Source organism: Carettochelys insculpta, chromosome 12 (assembly GCF_033958435.1).
Source record: "Carettochelys insculpta isolate YL-2023 chromosome 12, ASM3395843v1, whole genome shotgun sequence".
Classification (NCBI taxonomy): Eukaryota; Metazoa; Chordata; order Testudines; family Carettochelyidae; genus Carettochelys; species Carettochelys insculpta.
The window spans coordinates 10,920,680-10,938,629 of NC_134148.1; the positions used below are offsets into that span (position 1 = coordinate 10,920,680).

The 17,950-nt window shown below is 45.0% G+C and overlaps 1 protein-coding gene across 6 annotated transcripts in view; it reads right to left on the minus strand.

Moving 5' to 3' along the window:
• TLN2 (talin 2) overlaps positions 1-17,950 on the minus strand; it is a 495,540-nt gene that overhangs the window by 227,187 nt on the left and 250,403 nt on the right. For all 6 annotated transcript variants that reach the window (XR_012647070.1, XM_075006263.1, XM_075006264.1 and 3 more), the window contains 3 exons: positions 16,270-16,422; positions 14,719-14,861; positions 6,604-6,731 (listed from right to left, as the gene is read on the minus strand). Coding sequence is in view for 5 of the 6 variants with exons in the window: in XM_075006263.1 (XP_074862364.1) it covers positions 6,604-6,731; positions 14,719-14,861; positions 16,270-16,422 (424 nt within the window). In the remaining variant the exon portion in view is untranslated. The remainder of the gene's footprint in view (positions 1-6,603; positions 6,732-14,718; positions 14,862-16,269; positions 16,423-17,950) is intronic.

Genomic DNA, 17,950 nt, shown 5'->3' on the forward strand with positions numbered 1-17,950 from the left:
AGAGTTAAACAATGGCTTTGCTTCCCATATCCCTTTGCCAACAATAAGCCCTCCTGGCTCCTAAAATAGCTATAAAATACCATATGACGAAAGAAAACTGTGCCTGATTAAATAGCAGAGGTGAGATTAAGGAGATAAATTAGCATTAAAAACAGCCATTTCAGATACATCCTTATGTGATGATACTTCATACTTTTCTGGACAATGAAGTAAATAAGTAGATTCTTTCCTTCACTAAACCTTCTGATATATTTTAACACTTTGAAGTATTGCTCAGCCGAGTTCTTATACAGCTGTTAAACACTGATTTATTTTACACCAGGGAAAGAAATCAAAGCACAAGTCAACTACACATCAGCAGTTCAGGCACTGCCTCTGCTTTCTAGTAGCACTACAGTTTATTGATTGCATATGCTGCTACCTATTTTTACCCATTTTTCCTGAAGAATTGGAGTAATATTAGTTTATCCACAAGCACAGTTAAGTGGATAATTACTATCAGCAGTGTCCGCAAATGAAATAATAACAAGTAGCCAGTTTGAATTTCTGTGGCACTTACAGGTCTCAAAATATGAAGGGAACTAACTGTGTTCAGACCCCAAAGTGGAATTTGGCACAATAAATAGCTTTAAAAGGCTCCCAATTCACAAAAACCTTAGCCCACTTGGGCAGATGGCAGTGGAAGAGCAGCCACTGAACAGGATTCTTCAGAGGTATTTTCTTCCTCTTTACACACTCTTCCTTCCATTCGCATGCCAAGGCTCAGTTACTCACAAGAAAGTGAAGTGGCAAGTCATCCCCTAAGCACCAGGCAATTACTATTATTTGCCATCAATTACTGAAGTTAGTCTTTGGGATGATAGTCTTGCAGATCTTTGCATTTATAGTGCACTGTACAGATTCCTGAATGGAATGAAGGACTTTTTAAATACTTGCTATGTCAACACTGCAGCCTAAGCCCACCTTCCATCTACACACAAATTGTGCCAACTAGGGCTCAGATCCAGAACACCAGGACTCAAAGGAGATAAAAGGTCTGAGCCTGAGTCAAGCTGGGACCCAGAGTTCTAGCCACATTGCTCTGCCATGCAGACACAGCCTGTCATGGCTGATCCCCACTCTGAGTGCACAAGGTGGGAGCCTGCAAGAGACCTGAAAAATACCTTGCCTCTATAGGTTTCTGCTTAAGAGCTTTCCAAAGTCACAGATTCCCTGCTCCTGGGAGGCAGCTGCCACCACCCAAGGAAGAAAAGTCCTCTTTCAAACCCAGGAGGACACACTTGGGATGTCTCCCTGTGGGGTAATCCCAAAATCTTAACCCTCCCTTAGGAGAGAGCTTGGAAATAAAGAGGAAGAAATTAATCTGCAGTCTGATAGCTGACCTTTCAGTCTTAGGCCTGGATATACACAGACACTACTTCAGGACATGGGAATCACATCATTGCCTTTAAAAAATTATTAACAAAAGATAAAGTATACCAAGAAAGTGATAAAGCATACTCGGTTGCTAGGTGTTACAAAACAACTAAGAAAATTTAAAGCACACAAAAAATCACTATCCTGGGATTCAGATTAGAAGTAATGGTGTACAGGGAGGGTACATCAACCAGCCTGAGAAGTCCTGCACCAAACCCAGAATAAAAAATACCTGATCACTTCTAACTGAACATTTTCTTGTTACTTAGATATCTGTATGCCCCACTTGTGTTGTGGCCTGAATATTTACAGGAATCATTAAGGCTGCTCAGGAGTACACATCTCTGTCTTTCTGCTCTGGCCATACGAAAGAAAGATTTCCTCAGCAGGTGACTGTTTCAATTCCAAAGATCCCTCTCTTTTCCCATTGGCTCACCTGGCTGCTTACTGACAGAAAACCAATTCTCTCTGGGTTTAACACTTTACAGGTATTCATTCATGACACAGCCCTATTCTACTCATCCTCTGGGAGTCTGTCAAATGTACCCCACAATGCTCTGGGCTGACTTTCTCTGTCCTCTGGATAGTCAATTTTGGTAGAGTCCCATTTGCCTACAATGCACCACAAATCAAGCACTAGAACTGACTTATTTTATGAAAACTGGCATATTGGTGGGATTCAAACAGCATAATACAGTGTAGACACTGGAGCTGCAAGCTGGGACCCAGGGGTCAACAATTTTTAACGTGAAGTTACAAATGAGCATAGATGCTCAAGTTTTAAATTAACAAACTCAGGGTCTATGGACTTGAGTTCTATTAATGCTGAGTTTATACTGCAGTATAGCCATAGCCACTGTTTAAAATTACTGTTATCTGATTTCTGAAGAGGATACATATGGTTCCTCTATGTTGTGGCACTATAATTGAATCTTACTTAGCAGTTCCTAACACAACCACCTATATATCATACCCATCATACACTGAAACCTCTTCATTTGCTCATCTATTGAACTATTAATTCAGTCCAACAGAATGGAATAGTGTTAAAGTAATTTTATCCAATACACATCTGCTCTTTTGCTTTCTTAAGATATTAAATACACGCGGCCACTGTCTGATATCAGGAATGTTTTCCTAATGTTCAGTAAGAAAAGACACCACAAAGGGGGAGCCATTGCTTGTTACAAAATAGCTTGGAATAAGGGAGCTATGTGATTGGTTACTAGTTTTGCACGAAGATCAAAAATCTAGGTGGGCAGTTTAGCTACTTAATACTCTCCTCTTACCTTCATACCAACGAAAAAGAGCTTCTTTAAAAATCTTTTTAATAGCTATATCTCAGATTTAAAAACAGAGCCTGCCTGCACAGATGCCATATGAAGCTTAAATATTTCTTCATCCAGCTCTCTAAGATTTGATCAACCATGAGCACTCATAGTTAATACTAATGGATTTTTTTTTTGGGCATGTGCTATGAGGAAATTCCAGCAACAAGTGTCTAAGTGTTAACAAGATGCAGGCAATCATCTTTTTTGCCAAAAGCCATTTGTCAATGACAAAAAACGATAAAAGGAAGGTCCTCTCCCTGTAAACATACCATAGATACGTTAAATGAAATCAATCTGTTATGGGAAATTTTCAAAAACAAATCAACCCTATTAGCTTTGAATTATTTTTATATAAGCACGCGGTATCTCTCATGAGAGTTGGAAGTGTGATGAGGTCACAGCGGTTAGTTAATGGAACACTATTCAACCCTGTTTCAACTGAGTTGTAATGTTCCACTTACATGACAAACTCCTTCACACTTTCATTAAATCAACACATCAACATACTAGATCAGTGGTGCCAAACCTGTGGCCCACAGACCCCTGAGGGTCAGCAAGGGTATTGCAGGATGGCTGTGAAAAAACAAAAATGATCATAGACAACAGAACTGGCTTTGATGGAGGGGGACGCAAATAGTTGGGAGTGACCGAGGATCTACACTAGTGAAAAGGCTGGGAAACACTGTACTAGACAATTTACCCAGTGTTGCTTGAGTCCTTGTGGAGGCTTTGGGGGTGAGGAGTGCAAACATCAGGGCAGGGGTGGAAGAGTCCAGGCAGGGTGTGGGAGTGCAGGAGGCAGGGCAGGGGGTTGGAAGGTATGTGGAGGCTCCCCGCGGCTGGCCAGTGGCTTTCTGGAGCTGTCTGGGGCAGTGGGGACCATGCTTTCTGCCCCCCTGTGGTCACTCTGGAATATAACTGTCCCTGCTATCAGAGCCCTACACCTTTCTGTTTGTTGAGAAACAGTTGTATTCCACATGCATCCCATTGTCCTGGCACAACCAAACCCTTTCCTTGGCTTAAGTTATGGTAGGAGGAAGCTGCATACCAAACTTGGTGGTCCTAGCTCCTATTGTTTAGGAAGAATTTTTGAACAAACAGACTTACTGACAGACAGACACACACCAGCTCTCTAAAATATACAGCAGATTATCTGGCTTTGCTCTGGTCCTTAACTCAGGTAAGATTTTTTTTTAAATAAAATGAAAATCGACATGCTTTATTTAAATGATTCAACTTTTCTAAAACAGTGTTATTTCTATGAAGTTAATTTTTATTTCAGATTTCTTTAAAAATATGTCCTAAAATATGTCCGTTTAATTTTTTTAGTCATTTTTTCAATGGGAATTCCACCAAGTGTATTTTTCCAACATCCCTAAATGCTTATTATTCATGATGTTTCAACAAAAAAAGGGCTACACTTAATTTGTTTTCAATAGCATTGTCTTCTAGTTTGAACATGTTAAGCATTCATTTTGCTGTGCCAAAACACTGCACGACTCCAAATTTCTCCTTTTTATCTCTTTTCTGTAAGGTTTAATGAGATGCACTCCTATCCCAAAGTCATTCTATTTTTCTGTCTCATCTTGTTTCAGTCTTTCAGCTTTCTCTCAGTTATGTCAATTTTGAGGCCATTACCCAATTTGGTTATTCTGTCTCTTCTCTGTTTGATTTTTATGAGAAGCAATCTCATCCTGGGCACAACCCATTTCCCTGACACAACCAAACCCTTACCTCGTTTTACGATATGGTAAGAGGAAGCTATACACTGGATTTGGTGGTCCTAGCGCTTACTGTTTAAGAGGAGTTGTTGATCAAACAAACTCTCTAAAATATATAATTGATTTAAAAGGAAAATATAAGAATACTTGGAAAAGTTGACTTAAGAACATGAATTGAATTTTACAAAAAGAATGGCATGCACCTGCACTATGAATATATATGTGTTGTATCAGTGTCATACAAAATGCTTCACTTTTCTGACTGAATTATGGCCAATTAAAATCAAATCATTTTTATAGAGACAATAGTCTATTTTTTAAGCTGAGTTGTACTCTGCTAGAGGAAAGCTCTCCTCTCTCACCTAAGATATGAATTCAGTTATTTATCTATTATTTGCCAAAGGCAAAATCACACAATCCTAGAAACTTGGGGCTGGAAGAGACCTTGAGTAGTCATCATTTCCAGTCTCCTCTGCTGACGCAGGACCGGGAAGACTAAACCTGGAAGTGTTACCACCAGTTGAACTCTGTTGACATTGCACAGTGGTTGGACAGAGGCAAAATGAACTCTAAGGTGGGAAACCTCACTCTGAGAGGAAAACTAACTTATTAAAAAGGGAGGTGGGGGCAAGGGGAATGATGCTTTTTAAAAAGGAGCAACTATGATAAGCAGTAGATCCAAGTCTCATAACTTTCACTTATGCCAGGTACACCACAGCTAGACGTGTGCTGGTACTTTGAAGTTTTGAAGTTGCCGCAGGGGGAAATTTGCTTAATGAAGTACTGCCTATGCACAGCAGCACTTCATTAGTAAACCCCTAACACCCTAATTACCATCCTTCCTTCGAAGGAAGGTGGTAGTGTAGACAAGCCCTTAGTGTATTATATGTCATGTTTTCTGAGATATCAGTAGGTCTCTAAGCAAAGAGTCACTGACCAGTTATTAGTGAGACTAAATAGATGGTACAAATGAAGTTTGCTTATTCCAAATAATTGGAACTGAAAAATGTTTGCTTGCTTCTGTGATTTGTCTTTATAACTGAGCATAATGTAACAGCTGCTTTAGGGAACTATTATAGTAATTCAGAGTTCCAGAGACCATCACAGCTGAAGCATAACAAGCTCCAAAGCACATCACCTTTTTAAACAGATTCCTTTGAAAATCTTGAATTGTGTACAGGTTAAATTTCTCTAGCCTGGCACCCTCTGCACCTGACCGGTGCTGAATGACGGAATTTGCCAGACCACAGGAGGTCAATATTATCTAGCAGCACTACCAATGCGTCCACTGCTTTCTGAGCTCTTGGAAGACATTAAGGATAAATTCCAGCTAAATAACAGCACAGAAAACTGACCGCCAGGCCTGGTGGCTGGAAACAAATGTTATGAGACCACAGGAAATATGGCTACACCCACGGTAAGTGGTCATCCAGCAAACGAAAACATGTCAGATTACAGCTGTTGCTGGGTAAGAGCGTGCTGGACTAGAGCGGTTCAACTGTATAAAATTCACTACGGCAATGACGTAAGACATGGCATGCCACGTGCTGCGTGAAAATATGCTTATGACATAACAGATACACTTTATGCTAGATGCCTCATGTAAGGTTTCATTGGAAAGGTTATGATTTATGGAATCTGATTACCCCATTTGTATGTAGGTAATATTTTTGTACCTGAAGCTACCTGTGTATTTGTATTTCATAATTGTTGCTTTCCCACTGCTGACCTTTCAGGCACTACAATGGAAAAGCCAGAGTGGACGGTCCATCAGCTAGGATAATTAACTGTGAATGGGCTTGGTCCTTCTGGAGATGCTCCACACTGTTAACTGACTCATGGATGCTGCAGAGTCAGGTGCTCTATGCATATACTTCTGCAGCTGGGGGTAGTAAGATTTGCTGAAGGAGACTTTAGTGTCTGGCTCTGCAAGATAGATGGGGCCCACGCTGGTTGAAAAGGCTGACTCAGTAATCTATCAGCACCTTACTGGGCATCCCTGGGGCCCCAAACCACCACAGCACTGACTGATCCGCAAGGACCAGTCTAAGAGAACAGAAAAAGATCCACTGATCTATGCATCATTGCATGGATAAAATGACACTCAATACTATAAAACAGCAAAAGTGGCTTACTCTAAAAATCCGGGTTTGTGTTTGTGCTCTACATGTGGTCCAAACTGGATTTGTGCTTGAAAGCCTCCAAACTCACAAGCTTTCTCGAAGGAGACCGGATGGGAGCCATTTAGAATGTCATCTCGAGCCTGTAAAGGTAAGCACAGGCACGTCAAGCCCATCAGAAGCTGTCACAGTCGCTCTGAAATTCCTGAATAGCCAGAACACAAGCCAAGGATTAAGCAGCAAGTTTTCCCATCAAAATGCATTTATTATTTGTTTACAACTAACACAACAAACAACATTCCTCCTCTGGTGTAAATCTGCAGTCTCACTCAGGCACACTCACCTTCAGAACGTGTTGCTTACATCCATTCCACATTAGGCATGTGTGCTTGCCACGTGCACCGGTGTTAGAAGTTGTTTTCCTCTAGCAGTAGCTGTAGGGGAGGGAATCTGGCAACCCCTAGAAAGGCATTACCATGGCACAGTATAAGGGGAGCTGCACACTCCCTGCCCCTCTCTCAACTCCTCCTTGCCAGAAACTCTGACAGTAGGGAAGGAGGGTGGGTCCTGGAATGGACATGAGCAACACATTTTGAAGAAAAAAGGATAATTGTCCTTTCTTTAAGTGATTGCTCATATTCACACCTCACTGTGTGACTGCAAGTAGTACCCACAGAAGTGGGCAGGAGTTCGTGGTCTCGCAGACTGCGGCATGGCTCTGCCAAACTTGATGTCATCTCTAGCCATCTGCATGAGGGTGTAGTGGACCATGAATCACCTCTCAACCACAGCAGTGGAATGGCTTAGTGCATTCCAGGTAAAGACCTAACATCCTCTCCTAACATCTATCACATGCAGCCACCCTCATCCTCTGTCTTCTGCAGTTTTGGGTAGAACACAGATAAGATGATGTCCTGGTTCATGTGGAAGGAGGAGACCATCTTCGGGGGATGGCCAGGTGGGACTGTAGACAGACCTTGTCTTTGAAGAAAACAGCATACCGGGATTCCAAAGTTAAAACTCAGATTTCTGAACACCATCTTGCTGATTTCACTGTGACCAGAAATGCCACCTTTAAGACAAAGGGGAGAGGTAGCAGGCTCTATGTAGGTTGAATGGAGGCCCCATGAGTTGGGAGAGGAGGAAGTTAAGACCCATGGACAGGCATTCCAGATTCCAGAGAAACTGCATTGTCATGCTGTGCTGAAACACTGTCTGCCCATGGACCAGTTCATGCTAAGCCAAGATGGCCACAGGATGCCCCTTTGTGGAGAAGTGCATCAGTTCTTGGCATTGGAGTTGTAGCAGGTAGTTGAGAACTGACTGCACCTGACCGTGTTCCAGAGAGATACCCCAGTCCACTGCCCAGCGGGAGAATCTTGTTCACTTCATTTCATAGTTCAGCCTCCTGGAAGGCTTCCTACTTCTAAGCAGGATTTGCTGGACTTCCTCCGAACAGGTAAGTTCAGCCTCATGCATCCATGCTGTGAGATACAGAGATGCATGTTTGGGATGAAGGCGCTGATCCTGGTTCTATGGTCTGGAAGGATGGATGAAGGGCAAGGGGACATAAACTGCCAGGTCCAGCAACATCCAAAATTAATGCTGGTTAGGCCAGGCTAAGCCAATCAGGATGGCAGGGGTCTTGTCCTATTCGATCTGAATGAGGACCTTGCTGATGAGAAGGATTGAAGGGAATGCATACAGCAGGCCCTCTGACCATGACAGATGGAAGTCATCCAAGAGGGAGCTCCTGCCCAGGCCCCATCAGGAGCAGAAGTGCTGGCATTTCTTGTTCTGCCTGGAGGCAAAGAGGGCTGGGCGGGGAATGTGAGGTAATAACGCTGGGATACCGTAGTCAGGACACAGTACTCAATGTTATGGTGGTCCAGTTGGGAGAAAGAGGGAGAAATGGCTGCCAAATGGGAGTGCGGAGGACAGGATCCATGGGAAAGTATAGTATGTTACCCTCAAGAGCACCTTCAAAAGGACTTTTTGGCCCCTCAAGGGTGCAGGCTGGCTCAAGCGCCAGCTTGAAGAGGGTTGGGGACAGAACCATTTGTGGGCCAGGCACATACAGCCCTAGGGTCCTTAAAGTTAAGCTTGTGTAATTTTGTGTCTCTCTCTGAAAACAGGGCACACCCAACAAACGGTAAGTGCTGCAGCAACTGAAACACACATGGTTGATGTCATTATGCATGCCATAGCATAAGTTGCATCTGCAGCTGCCTAGTGGGCTGCTCTGGTTGCTGTCATCCCTTCCTTGAGGAGCGCTCTGAACTCCATCCTTGAGGATTCAGGAAGCAAGCCACACGTTAAGTTCCTAATGGCCAAGGAGGGCCTGGAGATGAAGGCAAGCTAAAGAATAAACCTCACAACCAAATAAATCCAGCCATTTCAAGTGAATTTTATGGCATTGCTCACAGTTACCCTTGCCTCTCCTTGTGGTCAATGGACCCTACTACAAGGGATTTGGGGACCAGGTAAAAACAGAATTATTTGTGCCCCTTTGCTGGCACAGACTATTTTCTCTGAGCCTTCTTGTGCATCAAAGAGGGAGTCTGCTGGCTCCTCCAACTGCTCCGCCTACAGCCCCAGGTTTGAGGCTGCCTGCCTAAGAAGCTCCTCTGGTACTTGGAGAGGGAGCATGTGATGGCCTCATCTGGTGAGGATGAAGAGGAGGCTGGTGTTGGGTTACCAATCCCTGCCCATGGGATACCTTCGAGGGATCTGTTAGGGGCTCTTGGGTGTGGGGATTTTCTCCCCATTGGCTTATGTTGATCTAGGTGGTTGAGATACAGAGGCTGACCGTTTCCCTGAAGCCCCTGAAACTGACTTGGGAATCTGGGGCTCCTCTGTAAATTCCCCAGTGTCTTCTGGGAATCAGGGCATTGGCCAGTGTCATTGCAGCCGTATTGTCTTTTGCAGTGCTAAGGGCTGGGGCGGCATCGACAGGGTCTGTACCTGTTGAGGTGACAGGGACCTTTGCTTTGTGCCAACCTCTGATGGCAGGAGTGCACTGCCCAGTGACCAGGAACAAGAAGGCTCACATCTGCTTCTCTCAGACTGGTACGCTCCAGGCTAACATACGTCTCCCTTACTGTTAAGAACCACTATGGCAGGCAGCTGGTACTGGATTGGGAAAGGTGGTTCTGTATCAGTCTACACCTCCCATCATACTTTGGTGCAGTGATTGGAAATGGGACTGAGAACTAGAGCAACACCAGTGGTCCAAGGAGCCTCGAGACTGTGAAGACTGCCAGCCGGGGCAGGTGCTGGTAAGAAGATGACCAGTGCTCCACGGAGCAGCTCCAGGAATGGAGCCAAGCCCTCAGGAATTCTGACTTCTCTTGACGGTTCCATGCTGGGAGGCATATGCCTCAGTAGTTCTGTGATGCTGCATCACTGAGGGTGGCCCTGAACCTTGGTGCGTCCCTTATCAGGAGACCGAAGGGGAGTCTGCAGTGCCTGTCTCCTAGCCCCCGAGACATGCCAGCTTCACACAGGAGCACTGGCATTCCAACACTCTCTGAGACAGATGGTGCCTTAGGGGAAATGCCCTGAGGGGGACCAATGTGGGCTTGCCTTAAGACTAAGGCATCAGTGCCGGGGGCATGGGCATGCCCAAAATGTCCTGTGCCAACTGCAGGGCTCCTGGAGGCCATCACTGCTGCCCACTGCTGACTCTGTGGGCTGGGTCACTCTGTTTGAGTCAAAGTTCACCTTCCTGGCAGAGGCAATGAGCTGCTCAATACAGCTGTAGGCTCCCCAGCCCTGTCCCTCCTTGTCCTTTTGGAGCAGAGAGGAGTGGCCATTGGCTGAAGCAACTTCTGTACTGAGCAGTGTTGAATGGAGGTAAATGGAGGAAGGCACTAAGGGAACCTTCTGCATTGGAGACACAGTACCCGAGGTCCAGGCTGCCGTTTGCTCCCCTGCTGGGTACAGTGCCAACTCCATTAGAAGTGCCCACAAGCAAATGCCCCTTTTCTTTCTTAACAGAGGGCTTGAATGATCTGCAAATTCTGCACGTCACTAATGTGTTCCTCACCGAGACACCTTAGCCAACTCTTGTGAGAGTCACTCACAGGCAGAGCGTGCCTTGGATTTGAGGCATGCTCCATCCCCAGGCAAACATCCTATCTGGGACAGCAAGTAAGTTATCAACTGCAAAACCTACCTAAAGAGCTTCTAAGCAGAGGAGAGCTAACTACAAGTCAAAGCCAGCAGTTCTAAGATACCACAACTGGAGGTGAGAAGGTGTTGCAAGTGTCCCTTACATTGTGCGATGGTGGTGCCACTCCAGAGCCATTCTCCTACAGATGCTGCCAGAGGAAAAGCTTCCGACCGGTACATGTGGCGAGCACACTCACCTACTATGGAATGGACTTGAGCAATCACTTGAGGAAGAAAGGAAACTTACTTGCCTAATTAACATGGAAAATACTGATTGCACTTGTAAGAACAGTCATGGATGATGGCCACCTGCATTTTGCTTTCTGGTGGTGTGTGTAAATGTAATGGTTGCAAAAGGCACAAGAACAGTAACTGTAAAATCCAGTCCTTTTCCCAGATACCTTCAACATAGTTTGCCTTCATGGACCACAGGCTGAAAACCAGTGGTCTCAGGTAACCTGGTAGAGTCCCTAGCTCCCTCATTAGCGAAGTTCCTGATGACACGGGAAATGAAGCCATTCTCAGGTGCAGTGCAAGTCTCTGACTTTGGAGCCTGAAGGATCCACACCACTTTTACTGAACTGGTCAGAAGATGGAGACTGTGTTGCTACTACCAATGAAAGCAGCTCTGATCACACCAGAACCAACTGACCCAGAGACTTAGATAGAGCTGATGGCATGGGTGTCAGTGGAACAGGTTCTGATACCAACAAAGCCCTTCCTTTATGGCTGTGTCTGCTCATGGGAATAAGGGGACTTCGAAGTAGCCGGGGTCCTTTCGAAAAGGAGCTCCGTCTGGATGAGACGCGCGGCGGCGAGGCGCGTCAATTTCGAAGTGCCGCTGCCGCCCGCATGCTAATGAAGCACTGAATATGCATTTCTGCGCTTCATTAGTAAACTTCGAAATGGCCATTTGCGTGGCCATTTCGAAGTTTGGGGCACGTGTAGACATAGCCTATGGGTGTTAGACCCCTTGGATTTCCCATGTCTAAGTCTCTAGAGGTTAACAGAGTAGGTCTGCTCAACTTCTCAAGATGAACAACTTCATAGACAACTTAAGAGGAGACCTACTCTTATGTTTGTATGAGTGTTCTCTGCCTTCCTGATGAAACCCCAGGTGGGAGGTTTATTCCATATAGATTTTGGCCGATGTACAATGGGTGCCCCTGGCCTGGGTCCAACTGCAACCTCATGTTCTTCTCTGTGAGATGTTTTCTAAGCCAAAATCCCCACGCTTCATGGGTACAGCTAGGGAAAGAGCAGCAGATATTACACCTAGCCATGACATGCATCTTACCAAAACAGCACAAGCATCGCATGTGGTTGTTCCTGAATGGAGGCAGGACACACAAGTCTTGAAACCTGGAGTTCATGGAGTCATCTGAAACCTCTACTAGAGTATGGAGATAGCAGGAGCTTGTACTAAAAGCTATAACAGCTATTACCACCACTAACTGTTGAAAAAACTACTTACAGAAAGCACTAAGACAGCATTCAATATTTAGATAACAAAAAACCTGAAGGAGAGCTTTCAAAATTCTTCAACTTCAGGGGCATGAAGGGCATGCCTGTCCCTAAGTGGAGTACAGATTGGAAACATACCTTGAAGAACTCTTCTCTCTCAGCCCAAACAACCATTTGATTGCAAACTTTCAATAATCACGCACCTGAACCAGATTCTGGAGGACTGACCTATCAGTTTACCCCCATGCCACATAATTCATTCCTATGGGGTGATTTTTGTTACATGTTTAAGGAGCACATTTAGGATGCTTGCAAAAAACCTGTCACCTCAGGGACCAGGCTGATTGTTGTGACCCCCTCCCCAGTCGAAGGACTAGTGGCCAAGGGGGGATGTCTAGCCACAGAGAGGTTGCCGCATGGGTGGCAGGTGAGCTGGGAGCAGCCTGGCCCTACCCAGCGAACCCCACACACAAGGCTCACAGTGCTGTGCACAGGAGCAGATGCTGACTCTTGCCTGTGGGCATGCCACACTCCTCTGTGTGTCTGGGGTCAGGCTGGTGCCTATGTGGCTAGCCCATCTCCAGCCATGGCAGGGGCTGGCAGAACCCACTCTCCTCCGGGGCCTGGGGCTTGTCCAGGCTCCCATGAGGCTGGCGGCAGGCTGACGCCCATGCCCAGGGGCTGCCTGCTGGGTCCAGGTGGGACACACTGCCTTGCACATGGTTCCACATGCCAGGACCACAGTGTAAGGTTCCATCCAAGCCGGCCTGGCGATGCTCACAGCACGTCCCGTCTGCACCCGCTTCCCATGCCCAGGAGGATGTGACATACAGGATACTTACCAAAGTGACCCTTAAACAGCTCTGGGGGGTGCCCGAGTGGTGGCCTGGCTGGAGGGACCTGAGTCCAGGGCAATGACTAGGGTGCTGCTGCTGGCCTCGGACTCTGTGTCCACCTGGAGTTCTGGCAGGGTGTTGGCTCCCAGGGTGCAGCTGGTTCTCCTCCTCGGGCTCCAGCTGTGCAGGAGGAGGGGGGCCCCTTCTCCACTGTGTTGATGGGGGAGGTCAGTGGGGAAGTGTCATCCCTGCCCAAGAGCTCATGCAGCTCCCTGTAGTAGGGGCAGGTGGCAGGTCCAGCCCCACATCTCTGCCTGGCATCGCATACCCAGGTGTTTCCCTGGCAAAGTTCTTTAGCCTTCGCCTGCACCTGCTCCATGGTGGGAGTGGGGTGGCCTCATGCTGGTAGGGTGGTGACCAGCCGGGTGTATGTGGGGGCATTCCATCTCTTTGCTAAGGGGTGGAGGAGGGTCTCTTCCTTGGCCGACATGCTCAATAAGCCCAGGACCTCACGCCTGGTCCAGGAGGGAGCCCGATGTTTCATGCCCCAGAGTTGCTCCTGAAAGCCCTCCAGCTGCTCCCTAGACAGCTCCCTGGTGGGGGGGAGCGGGGATTCCAAGTTGGCTGGCTCTCTGCCATCTTTCAGGAATCAGAAGGAAGGAGTAGCTGTGAGGGCGTGGGGACAAGCAGCCTGTGTGCTCTAGTGCTTCCACACTCTCAGCTTCCTGCCACGGGGTTTCTGGGGCTCCTCGCAGCTTTAAGAATGGCCTGAGGCAGGGACCATAGAGTACTGATTGCTGTGGATAGGGTGTCCCTGGGGCAGCTGCATGGCACCCTGGAGGCCTTTTCTGTCAACAGAAGGCCCCCTGGAACATCCAGACTGGCTTGCTGCTGACAGAAACCTGGGGAGAGAGGTGTTCTGCCTTATGGGGGAATGTCAGAATGCTGTCAACAAAAGTGTCACATTCTGTCAATTGACTGTCAACAGAACACCTTGGTAATGTGGACACTCCCTGGGCTTTTGTTGACAAAACGCCACTTTTGTTGACAAAACTCTAGTGTAGACATGGCTCAAGTAATTGCATTGCCCATCTCAATATAGTCATGTGATCATTATAAACAAGGCTCTACAAAGTGGGAAGCATGGTTTTATCATAAAAATGCACACCAAGACATAAAGTAACTCCAAATGCCATCCTTACACAACGGGTGTATACATCCAGTTTGCTCACTTTAGCAGTAAATAGTTTTTCCAGCTGTATACACCTCAACCCCTCTAGAAAAGTCAAAGAGCATCTTTTCCAGATTATCCATCACTAATTTCTTGCCTGAGGCAGTCTTCCCCCAGTTACACAGACAAACCCAGAATCTTCAAATGCTGCAACCCACCTATTCACATGGTTGTGTACAGGGCTGCGACAGATCTTTCAGAGCAAAATTTGATCCTGCAAACCAGATTTCAGGACCTGCTCCCACCTCCAGAAATGATATATATGAAGGAGTTGTAGAACTTCCCTAAGTTCCAGTTCAAGTACAGGACTGGGATGGAAACGAAATAAGAGCACATGGCAGCTGAACACAGTAGCACTAACTGTAACAATACAACATAGAACACCTCAGTCAGACAGAAGAGGTTTCTCTGCTGAACGTACTATACCTGAACATAAAGCAAGTTCAGCTGAACTGGATCTCTTGAATCTACATTCTGGTCTGAATAAAAGAATTTCCGCCTCAATAGTAGTGTTTCATTTTCATCAACTCCTTGTTCTCTGAATGTTCGACTGTGATCTAGCCAGTTTACTGGAACAGAAACATAATAAAACACCTTACTAAGTGTTGCCAACCTTAATGGCATTTGCGTGAGAGAGAGATGAGGTATTTAGTGTTTTTCTTAAAATCCCAACACACGGACTAATGCTAACATGAGAATCACTGCTTTTATTTCAGAGTTTCTAGCTCACATTGTTCCAGCAAGAAGCTTGAAAATAGATTATCTACAGATTCAAAAACCAGAAGGCAAGATTTTTTAAAAAATGAACGTTTAAATGTTCTGACTTCTGACTTTTTGTTTAGTGGGTTTTTTCTTGCTTGTCTGAGACAATATTTGCACTTGAAACCACAGTGATGAATGTTACAGAACTGCAAGTTAGCTCGAGGATATGTCCACAGTGCTGAAGTGACAGGATATGGTGAGCTTTTGGACATGTACTTGCAAGATAAGCAGGTACATTATGAAATAAGAGGCCATCATATGCAGGAATCTGCTCCACTTCACAGCCAATGTTATGAAGGTTGGAATTGATACTGAAGTCCAAAATATTAGGAAACAAATACGGTGAATTTCAGTTAGAATTTAGTAAGAATTTGTTGTAGCACAAACTATGAAAATTATTAAAAGCATAAATGCAAATACAGTTGTAACTTACATGTTAGTTTTACATATCTTCCAAGCAGTGGGGTGAAACTGAATCAACAATGGGAATAAAAGTACATTTTCTCTCTTTAGTTTCCTATTCCTAATTTCATGTTGTTTTAAAACACTGGCCTGTGATAATAACAGGGATAAAAATTCATGCCAATCACAAGAAACTTAAGGTAAGGTTATGCAAGATGGAATGAGGTAGCTTGCCACTTAAAAACTGAGTTGTTTTGCTGGATTTTGACCACTCTGTGCTGATGACTCTTCAAACACATGTAACAAGGCAAGCAGTGCTTTGGTTTCTTGGAATGTACCCTTTATATTTTACATAAAGACAAATGCAAAACAGGTTATATTGACTGTCGGAACAAAGGCAATGAATGAGAAGAATGAGAAAAAAATCAATAGTTGAACAAATAACCCTCCTCTGTAGAATGTAGCGAGATCACTGTGCGACTGACATCCTTCCACCAATGACATGGAGATCAATAAGACTGGATCCAGAACTAGTTTTCAACATATATGACAACTGCTCTCTTGTGGCTAAAAGCTTTTCAAGTGGATTTAAAAATACACTGCAGCAACATGATACCACAACCACATACACCCCAGCATGTTGTGTAACACTTTTCTGGATTTCAGAATGGAAGGTAAGTGCAGCAGATTATTTGATAAGAAATGTCCCAACCCAATCATGAATTTCTGCATTCTTCTTGGTCCCCACATCAGATGACTCTCCAGGAACACACCTGATTGGTTAAACAACCCTTCTTGTGGGACAGTACTCACAATCATCATCTGTATGAAGCTTGGCCTTCAACTTCTCCATTTTTCTTTCATCTCGTAATAATGTTCTGTCTTTCTTAAGTGTACCTGAGCCCTCCTCCTTTTTCTCTTCAATGCTCTCTTGGATTAGGGAATATTCTTCATAATTAGTTATTCCTATAAGTGAGAACAGAGGGTAAGCATACAACTCTGGCAGCCAAAACATGCAAATGTTACATATACTAGGCCACCAGCAGGAAGGGTTTAAGCTAAACATTGATTAAAACACAATATATTTGAATTTAAAATCTAAACATATTCCAGATCAAGTGCTAAAATGTATCCTTACATGACTGCATCAAGTATGGTTCCTAGTCGACCTTTCCAACAAAAAGTGACACCGAAGGCTTAACATCCCTCTCTCAGGCTCAGAAAATTATCCTTAAAAAACTGTACCTAGCATGTGTGCGTGCACGCAGTATTTACCTTGCACCATTCTCAAGGAAGTTGCTTTCTTACAAATTTTAAATCTCCTGAGAAAGGTAGCAAGGTCAAGCGCTAGTGGATTTTGAGCAGAATAAAGTTCCAAAACAGACCCTTGATTTCAAAAGGGCAGACTTCAACTCCCTGAGAGAAGTGATAGGCAGGATCCCCTGGGAAACGAAGATGAAGGGGCAAAGGGTTCAGGAGAACTGGCAGTATTTTAAAGGAGTCTTGCTGAAGGCACAGGAACAACCAGCCCGCTGCATAATAAGAAACACAAATATGGTAGGCAACCAGCTTGGCTCAACAGGGAAATTCTCGGTCAGCTTAAACTCAAAAAGGATGCGTATAAGAAGTGGAAACATGTACAGATGACTATAACAGGAGGAGTATAAATATATGGCTAGAAAATGTCAGGCAGCAATCAGGACAGCAGCTGGCAAGGGATGCGAAGGGTAACAAGAAGGGTTTCCACAGACATGTTAACAATAAGAGGGTTATCAGGAAAGGTGTTGGACAGTTACTGGATGTTACTTAGTGAAAGATGATGTAAGAAAAGCTGAAGTACTCAATGGTTTTTTTTGCCTCAGTCTTCATGGACAAGGACAGCTCCCACACTATGGTGCTAGACAATACAATATGGAAAGGTGGAGGGCAGCCCTCACGGGGGAAGGAACGAGTTAGGGGCTACTTAGAAAAACTGGATGTACACAAATATATGGGTCTGGGTTTCATGCACCCAAGGGTACTGAGGGAAATGGGAGACGTCATTGCCAAGCCTTTAGCCATTATCTTTGAAGACTCTTGGAGATCAGGAGAGAGTCCGGATGACTGGAAAAAGGTCAATGTAGTGCCCATCTTTAAAAATGGAAAGAAAAACAAACCAAGGGACTATAGACCAGTCAGTCTTACCTCAGTACCTGGGAAAATAATGGAAGGGATCCCCAAGGAATCCATTTTGGAGCACTTGGAAGACGGGAAAGTGATCAAAAGTAGTCAACATGGATTCTCCAGGGGCAAGTCATGCCTGACCGATCTGATTAGCTTCTATGATGAGGTAACAGGCTCTGTGGACATGGGGAAGTCAGTGGGTGTGATATACCTTGACTCCAGCAAAGCTTTTGATACAGTCTCTCACAACATTCTTGCCCATAAGTTAAGGAAGTATGGATTGGATCCATGGAATGTAAGATGGATAGAAAGCTGGCTTGATGGTTGGGCC